General features: G+C 34.3%; 1 protein-coding gene across 4 annotated transcripts; it reads right to left on the bottom strand.

Moving 5' to 3' along the window:
- Nucleotides 1-2108: 2108 nt before the first annotated feature.
- Nucleotides 2109-8192, bottom strand: LOC113705580 (uncharacterized). Of its 4 annotated transcripts, XM_072057307.1 has the most exons (11): nt 8115-8192; nt 7667-7813; nt 7497-7568; nt 7272-7364; nt 6587-6668; nt 6430-6486; nt 5067-5131; nt 4892-4987; nt 4599-4685; nt 4416-4496; nt 2109-4325 (listed from the first exon to the last, which is right to left on the bottom strand). In XM_072057307.1, the coding sequence occupies exons 2-11, from the start codon at nt 7763-7765 to the stop codon at nt 3561-3563; spliced, it is 1497 nt and encodes a 498-aa protein (XP_071913408.1). In that variant the 5' UTR covers nt 7766-7813; nt 8115-8192; the 3' UTR covers nt 2109-3560. The 4 variants fall into 4 exon arrangements, with proteins under 4 accessions (XP_071913408.1, XP_027083295.1, XP_027083289.1 ...); XM_027227494.2 differs by lacking the exon at nt 8115-8192 and having other exon boundaries at nt 5067-5113; nt 7667-8011; XM_027227488.2 differs by lacking the exon at nt 8115-8192 and having other exon boundaries at nt 7667-8010.
- Between the last annotated feature and the right edge of the window lie 841 nt (nt 8193-9033).

Raw genomic sequence — 9033 nt, forward strand, 5'->3', positions numbered from 1 at the left:
GTTTTATAATTTGAGTGATTAAAAGTATAAATTTTTATTAGTTAAGTCATAAAAAATATTATTTGAGTGATAAAAGTATAAATTTTTACTAGTTAAGTCACAAAAAAAATTTCACTATTTGGTTAATTGAGTGAATGGCAATTGCAGTTAAATAAATAGTGTAACAATCAAATAACCAAATTCTCAATAGTTTAATAACTCTTTTTGCGATTTTCTCTGTGGAAAATGAAATGAAGTAGCAAGATACTTCATTTCATTTAGTGCTAGATACTTTACTTGAGATTTTTAAAAAAAAAAAAATTAATTCACACTGTAGTTAGTCGAATTTATTCAACAAGCTTCGTTTGAATACCAGAACTTAGGTAGATCCGATTTTCAAGAAATTCAATAACCCAAATTGTGTCGCATCACTTTATGAGATGATGTAATATACAATTTACGTCATTGAATTTTTTAAAACCAAATTTACCCAAATATAAGTAATGAGTTACACTAGATAATTGTCTTACAAAAAAAAACATGAAATACATGACTTTAGAGAAAGGTAACACTAGTGCTAAACTCTTCATTGGTGATTGTACTACGAAGAAAAAATGTAAAGTGGAATAGAAGGTATATCATAAGTTATATCTCTATTACTTATTTAACTAATTCTGTCAAAATAGCTTCAAAATATATCATAAGTTATGAGGGTATATCTGTCAATTCATCATCAATGATATCACAAATAGGGCCCAATAATCTGACAAGGGAGGTATCTGATATTTTGCAAAGTTCAAGAGAGGTGAGTGAGACTGTCAGAAACCTCAGGGGAGGTTTCTGAAATTATCCCTAATAATTAATGATTTAAAATCTACAACTTAATCAAACTTCTAACTTTTCCAGAATTTGTCATATTTATAACACGTGGCAATTCTAGTCTTTTCGAGTTACACCTGTATCCTCTCTATTGTCGGCCTTTCTTACTATATTGGACACTTTTCAAATGGATAAGCGGTGGACCGCCTGAGAACAAGACGGCCATCAATTTGATGTTATGTTTATCTTAGCCGTTGGCAGGTGTGGTGGAAGGAATGATTAGATGCTGATCCCAGTTAGTACTATATTAGAGTTCGTTAACAGTTTTAAGACAATATCTTGTGACAAGAAATGACCTCATGAGCGCGTCACTAGATCATTGGTACAACCAGATTTTCTTAATATAGAAACTTTAACTCATTTGATTACTTCAAATCCTCAAGCCTAATAGTTTCTTAGAAAGTTAATAGTAGTATTAATTAATTAAAGTGTGTAAATGCAATAGAGGATAATAATTGTTAGGATTTGTCTAAATGGGCATGCGTCAAGATATATTTCAAGTGCGTTATTTTTTAAAATGTAAGATTGATATAGAAATATAAATAAATACAAGGAATGGTAGGTAAGATTAAATAGGAAAAGTATATAAATATAAGTGAAGTTAACAATTAATGGTACGTGTATATACACGATAAGTTAAGTGAATTTTAGATATATTAATAAGCGACCAATTGACACCTGGTAGAAAAACCCTAATTGTTAATGTGTATATATACATGATAGATTGGATGAAAATTAGGTATGCTAACGAGTATCCATCGAGCACGTGCTAGAGAAATCCTAAATTAAAATAGGTCAAATGAAGTTTAAAGTCATGTTAACTTTTATATTGAGCAACTACATACTAGCAGCAATATATTTGGATTGGCCATAATTACACGTGAAAAGAAAATTTATTTACTTGCATCATAAATACATATATTAATAATATTTTTATCTCACTTATATCACATCAAAAAAATATATTATAGAAATTATTTCAAATTATTTTCCAAATAATCTTCTAAATTTTCTCAAAATTTTGCACTACGTTAAGGTCCTAATAATAGGATAATAGCAGAGATGATTATAGCTGTCAAGCGTGAAGAGAGAGCAACAATAACTTAATGATCGGAGGTCTATTGAAACCATTGTAATATAATTAGTCTGCCTTGTTTTTGCCATGATATAAACATTCTTCCCCCGAGAAACCTGCTAACTTGCCGGTTTACCAAATTTTCTTTTAAACAAGGAAGGGTAAACACGACAAATATAGATAGTTCCTTATGCATTTTATAGCATAATCAAGAGTTATTTCTCTTTTTGAAGAGGACGATTACATATACAATCAATCATCACAAAGCATGAACAAGAATGCTAGTCCGGCACAATGGACAAGTTCTGCTCTTCTTCAACCATTTCTGAATGCATTCAGCATGAAAAGTATGATTACAAGCAGTAAGCTCCCAGCAAGTTTCCCCATCTTCAATCTCACATATGCAGATTGTGCAGCTGCTCAAGCTTCCATCCCTTCCTTTTCCTCCAGAAACGACTTTATCTACCACTACTTCAACTCTTGATGATGAAGTTTGCAGAACTTCTTCTCGAAATCCACCGCTGGTAGCAGGTTGCGCGGCCCCGGCTATTGTAGATTGCCTTTGAATACGGATTCTGTTGCAAAAATAGGTCTTACATTTTATGAAAACAGCAGATAAAACGAATGCTAGAAGCCCAGCTCCAAAATAAAAGAATACTTGAACTTCGTTCATGTTTTTTTTTTTTTTTTTCAGAAAGAAGGGACAGTTTGCTACATGATTCTAGCAAGAGTTTGTTTGTTTGGTGCTGTGGGCTACAAGAATTATTGAAGTATTTGATATAATAAGAGTGGATTTGAAGCTGAAACTCTGAATCCTCCAAACATGTCCTTGAGCACCGAATGATTCTTCCTTGTAGGGGAGCAAGAATAGGTAAAGAACGAAGACACAAAAGTCAAGCAGTTTGGATACTGTGGTATAATTTAATTTCTTTGGACAATGTCCCTATCGAAATGTAGCTTCGATGTTGTGCCAGCAAACTAGCATTGGTGTTCCCAGGACACGAGGCCAGGGTCCATAAAAGGAATATTTGGGTCACGTAGATTGGAAATTCAGGTTGCGTCTCTAGTCATCTCATTTAACAATTATGCATTTCTTGATGAGATTTTTAGCACTCGAGAAAACAGAGCAAAATAACAAAGGGCTGATGACTTCACAAGAACAAGCAACAAAGTTGGTCGCCAAGTTTCAGCAAGTAAATGATAATAATCTTTCAATACTGAAAATTGATCTTCTCTAATCCAAAATACAGGGTAGCCTCTAACAACTATCTACCTAAGCAAGAATCATCATGCTGAAGTTTCAGACAAGAAGAAATACTTGCAACTATATAGCAACAGAATCGTGGTTTCTTCTTCAATTCAGTAATTCCAGGACGTTGACATCTTCAAACAGGGAAACGAAACTGAGATGCTCTAAAGTTGTATAGATCAAAATCTGCATCTGTATGACCAATGCCCCTTTTTGAGTTTTGAGAAGAAACAGTTTTCAAAGTTCAATCAATGTACCTTTGGCTTCACAAGCAAAGTTTCAAACTTTGGAATTGGATATAAAGCAGTTCCAGATACTACAGCTTTTAGAGTTTCTCTGAAATGTAAAACACCCTCCAGCACCCTTCTAGGTCTGTTTCTAGTCATCCCAAGTTGATGGTCCACCTAATCCAACTTCAGCCACTGGTGACAAATCAAAGTTGGCAGCCCGGTCCCCAAGATTCTTCTTTTTCTTACTCTGTTTTGGAAATTTAACTATGGCACCAGCTGAATCAATGCCCGGAACACTCTTCTGTTCCATCTTCTGACCCCTGCTTATAGCATTTTCAGCAACATCAGTAGTAAACAATTCCACAAATGGGGCTTCTCCATCATCAATGATGTTCCCTGTATTTTGTTTCAACTTCTTTTTCAATTTTCCATCACCTTTTGTCGGGATGATACTATCTTCCCCATGGTCTTCTTCCCTTTCCAGTTTTTTGCGCTTCAATTCCTTCCCTGCTTTGGGATTGACTGGAGGAAGTTTTGAGCCATCAGCACTAACATCTTTGTTCAATTCTAACTTTGAATTTTTCTGTGTGCCATTTTCTGAAGTCACTCTCTCCTTTGTGCGTACCAATTTCTCCTTCAATAGTTTATTTCTCTTATGCTTCTTATTGTCGGATTCCTTCTCTGTTGCCCTATCTTCAGCATTACCAAGAGGCTGATCATCACCTTCTTCAATCCCTAAAAGATATTTCTTTGAGTTCTTTTGTCCCCTTGAATTATCTGTCCGATCCTCCTTTTGGCCTGCTAGTACATTGCTGTCAGTAATGTAACTGTTACTTCCATCAACTTCCTTTTTCATGGTTTTATCTGTTGGTCTAGCATTAAATATCTGCAAGTTTGGTAGTAGTTTCTTGATCTGCTTAAGAATCATTTTCCTAGAGGTCAGTTTTGAAAGACAACTAAAAGGGAGATAGCTATTAATGAGACAATAAAACAAGATCGTCACCTTCTTAGCCAATGTTTCCTTTTCAGAAATAGGGTTCCCCTGTAGGTTCAGATTTCTGAGGTTAGCCAAAGAAGAGAGCACCTGCCATTATATGAGAAAAGAGTCGCACAACAAAAGTACTTTTAGCCATATTCAATAAAATTATCAATAAAGCACCACAAGAACCAGAGACGAGAACAAAACCTTCAGATCTGACCAGTTCGTAATTAAGTTGTTTCCCACATCTAGATTCTGTAGTTTAGAATTGTGGCTCAATTCAACTGGAAGAGTCTGAGTAACAGAGACAGATGATACCAGATAAAATACAAACCAAATTAATAGCATGATTTATGCATTACTTCAGGCTGTACTCAAACAAAATTGATAATGCAAGTCAGAAAAACAACAAATTTTGGTGGGTGGGGGCGCTGCAACACTTAAGAGAGACCTCAAGAATACTCAGGCATAAATAAAACAGGATGAATTACACAACACACCTTGATCTCATTATGAGCAAGGCGAAGCTCTTTTAACTCAGTGCAAGAGGTAAGTGAGGAGCCAATGGTTTGCAACCGACAGTTAGACAGAGAGAGCTGAAATCAAATATAAAGGTAGACGTTACAAAACGCCCCAAGAAATGCTGCAGCTCAAGGCAATAATTGAAACACTTACCTTCGTTAATGACTTTGTTTTGACCAGAGAGTCACCAATCTTACTTACTGGATTCCTAGACAGAACTGCACATAATCAGCAAATGGTGATTATAACTATTAACTATAACGTAATGAATATAAAATTTTCAAGAAACAATTCGAGAATCACATATAAAAGCAATAAAGGTGAACATACAACTCATAAGAAATAGTGTACAAGCTCTGAACATTGTCAAATAATAAAACAAGAATGAACCATCCTAATCAGTTACAGCAGAATAACTATGCTCTTAATGACACCAACCCATTAGATGCTGTATTAAAACACTATTGCAATGTAGCAGCCAGCGTGAAGAACAAAGAAGACAGGAGTAGAAACATACCCAGGTATTAGGTTTAATAAAGTAAATATTGTTTGCATAACATTATGTATTTGTCCTAGTTTGTGGAGTAGATGATCCTAGTATGGTTCTCTGAGTTATCATCTATAGGTTACTAATTCAGATCTCACTCAAAATTTTATTCTATGTCAGTACTTCTGCTAAATTCTAGACTCATATCCCATCATGTCTGCTTTCTGCATTCTCTAATGACAGCTTTTAAGTTTTAAGACCACAGCACGCAATAGTAAAGCCTTGTTTTTGAAAACTGCCTGTCTTTATTCTGTTAAGTGCTGAAATTTATTTGTGGCCTTTCATAAGCCAGAAAATCACGAGTCTTTCAGGTTTCAGCAAAGGCTCGGACCTACAACATGGCTAACACATATAGGATCACAGCCTGAAAAAAGATAACTTGTCCTTTTGGGGACTTTGATCCCACAATTATGGAGGTTAAAAAGGTCCTCACTCTTATCTAAAGGCAAATACATTCCGTACTCAAGATAATAGATCAACTCAAGCAACTGCATCTCCCTCTTAAAAATAGGTTTATTGATACTTGCAATATACTAACTAAAAATATTTCTTGAAGGCAGCAATCATTTTGCACTGCACTTCCTGTTATATTTGTGGTAATGCTTTGTTAGTTCTAATACTCATATAACCTTCATCTCAATTAAATGACTGACACTAAGATAGGTCATCATTTGCTCTGAGTGAGTCAGACTGTCATTCGAGTCATCCCTAAATCTGAAAGGAAACATGTTCAACAAAATGATGCTTAAATAATTCTGGAACCATGCACAAAAGAAAATTAAACAAAACTAATTGGATGAAATGACAGAAGTTAATATGGATTTTTATGAAAAACCAGTGGTTCAGAAAGTTAATCATCGTAATTTGCTACAGAATCAAACTCTAGTTAAGAATTTTGAAGTTGATGAATATTGGAATCTACTGAAAGTCACCATCAACGGATCATAATAGAAAACTTGGACCATATACCAAGAGTGTTCAGCTCCTTCATTTGATCAAGCTTGGAAATTGAAGAAATTTCATTGTCTGCCACCAGAAAACAAGTCAGAAAATAAAGAAATTTATTTATTAATAGAGACACTGGTCAAATGAAAATGATAAAGCAGCTTAATCTAAATAGCTTTACCATTTAAGATCAATGCGCGCATGCTCACAAGAGACCTGACATCATCCATAGTTTTGAGCTTGTTCTTGCCAGCATTTAAGACCTAATTAACCCAAAAAAAATTGGAGTTAAATCAACATTCATGAAATTAAAACCCAATTCACCTGTTCTACCATAGTGCTTCCACTATCAAATATTCATGACACACTTTTGACTCGTTAGACCACATTGGTTCTAACTGATAGTTTCTTTTTCTGATGATTTGGGAAAGAATATGGGTTTCATTTCATTCTTCAAGAGAGATCATTACAATGTCACTGGTGGAGATAAAGAGTATACAAGTGACTGCAGTGGCGTACTAGGAACAAAAAGCACATTTCGTCTAGAGGAACAAAAACCATATTTTCTCCAAAATCATCAGAAAACGAAAATGCATAGAGTTGTATAGGTAGTTTCCTACAGAATTCATTCCCTTCGAAAGCTTTGCATTTTCTGATGCATAACACACTTAGAAGAAACAAAGGGTAGAACGAGCACTGTAAAACCAGGAATAGAAAAACCAGCAGGCAGATTTTGCAAATCAAATCCACAGAGTATACCTCAAAATTTAACAAATTAAGCATATAATCGTCCTAACATTGCCAAGAACTGAAAAAACAAAAAAAAAAGAAGCATTTAAAGGGATGGGAAGAAGTGTACCACTCACAGTGAGTTTAGTAAGCCCCTCGATACCTTTCAAGCTCTGGAGCTTATTCTGTACCACTGATAACCACTTCAAGTTTACACATTTTCCCAAAGCCTATTTTCAGAACCACCAAAATATTCAACAAAAAAAAAAGCAAAAAAGATCAAAGAAATACCATTTAAACAAGAAACCTTGGATGAAATAATCGCAGCAAAATAAGCAGTAAACAGCTTAGGAATTTCCTACCTCAACTGAAGTGAGATTATTGAAGCCAAGATCAAGTCTTTCCAAACTTTTGAAATCACCCAAGCATGAAACCTATCAAAAGCGAAAGAAAAAACATCAATTCAAAGATTGAACTTTTAAAGCCATGACACTTGCAAAGACATAAATTCCAGGGTGGTTTTGGTAATTACATCAGAAAGAGCTTTCTGGGTGAGAGTGAGATTTGTTACAGAGTTGGGATCACTAGCATTCTTTTCTTGTAGTATTTTCTTGGAGTTCAATACAGTCATGGCGAGTGCAATGGGGTTTTTCTTTTCACCTTCTTGTTCTGTAAAACCCTAGGCAAGTTTTCAACGGTTAAATAAATAAACAAACTGAGGTGAGGTGTAAAAGAAAGCATTTTGTTATATTTATCATTGGGGCCTTCCATATTTGCAAACTTCTCAAAAATTTCAAGAAAATAGAGGTGTAAGCAATTATAGGCTTCAAGCCAAACAATTGCTTCACTTTGGCTCAATTTTTGCTCCTGCTTCAAATATAGCTTTGATGGTCAGTTTATCTTTGATCTATCAAAAAGATTTGATTTTTTAACCAATATCGAATAGACGGAAGCTGTAGTTGTAAGAGAAGCGGTCTTACTGGCAAAACTGCTAAACATCCCTAGCCACATTTTGGGGGGAGATTTGTCCTCAGCTATTAATCTTATCCAAAGCTGAAGACATTCTCTTGGATGTTGGTTTAATAATTGAGGATGTTGGTTTAATAATAGGCTAAGAGTCTCTTTGGAGCTCCTCTTCGAATTTTGTCCATTAATTGTTATTGGACGATTTTCAACAATCTCACTAATAGTATTCGTTGTGTTTCTTATAAAAAAAAGTTAAAATGGCGACTTTATAACTTATATATATGCTAATATATTTGCTTATACAATATAAGTTAAAATTATAAATTACATTATATGTTGTTATGTGCCTTGTATGGAACACAAAATGAAATTTAGTTCGTAAGCATTCTCATGTGCCTTGAGTTGAAAACAAAATTAAATTATAAGTGTTGTTGTATACTAAGTATGTTGTGCAAACCATCAATGAACTAAATTCAATTAATGAGGATATTGTTACAATCATTGTGGACACTGGATTTTAAACAATTTATTTATCTCATGTTTCTTTTCTTTCATGGTACATATTAGAGGTGGCAATTTGTCCCAAGTCCATTGCTCATGCCCATAGGGACTTTGGGCGGGATGGGTACTGGAATTTGATATTGGGTTTAAAATGGGACAAATCCCAATTGTACCCATTAATTGATGGGAAATTTTGGGAAAATACTTGGGTACCCATTGGGCTCAAATAGCATGGCTCTGTTTGGATTAGCTATTTTTTGGAGTGTTTTTGAAATATTTTATTGTCGCAGTGTATATGAAAAATTTTTACTATAAATTTTTTTAAAAATATTTGATATACTAATATGGATGAGATATTTTTTGAGTTATTGTATATTACTGTAACATTGTATTTGAAAATTTTATTTTTTGAAAATATAGCCAATCCAAATG

Source organism: Coffea arabica, chromosome 1e (genome assembly GCF_036785885.1).
Source record: "Coffea arabica cultivar ET-39 chromosome 1e, Coffea Arabica ET-39 HiFi, whole genome shotgun sequence".
NCBI lineage: Eukaryota > Viridiplantae > Streptophyta > Magnoliopsida > Gentianales > Rubiaceae > Coffea > Coffea arabica.

What these genes read in the sequence shown, in the direction of transcription:
- LOC113705580 (XM_072057307.1), bottom strand. Translation starts at nt 7,765, where the DNA reads ATGACTGTATTGAACTCCAAGAAAATACTACAAGAAAAGAATGCTAGT. An exon ending in ATAATCTCACTTCAGTTGAG is followed by an intron (nt 7,365 to 7,496) that starts GTAGGAAATTCC and finishes TTCTGAAAATAG; the next exon opens with GCTTTGGGAAAATGTGTAAA. An exon ending in AAACAAAGTCATTAACGAAG is followed by an intron (nt 4,988 to 5,066) that starts GTAAGTGTTTCA and finishes ATTTGATTTCAG; the next exon opens with CTCTCTCTGTCTAACTGTCG.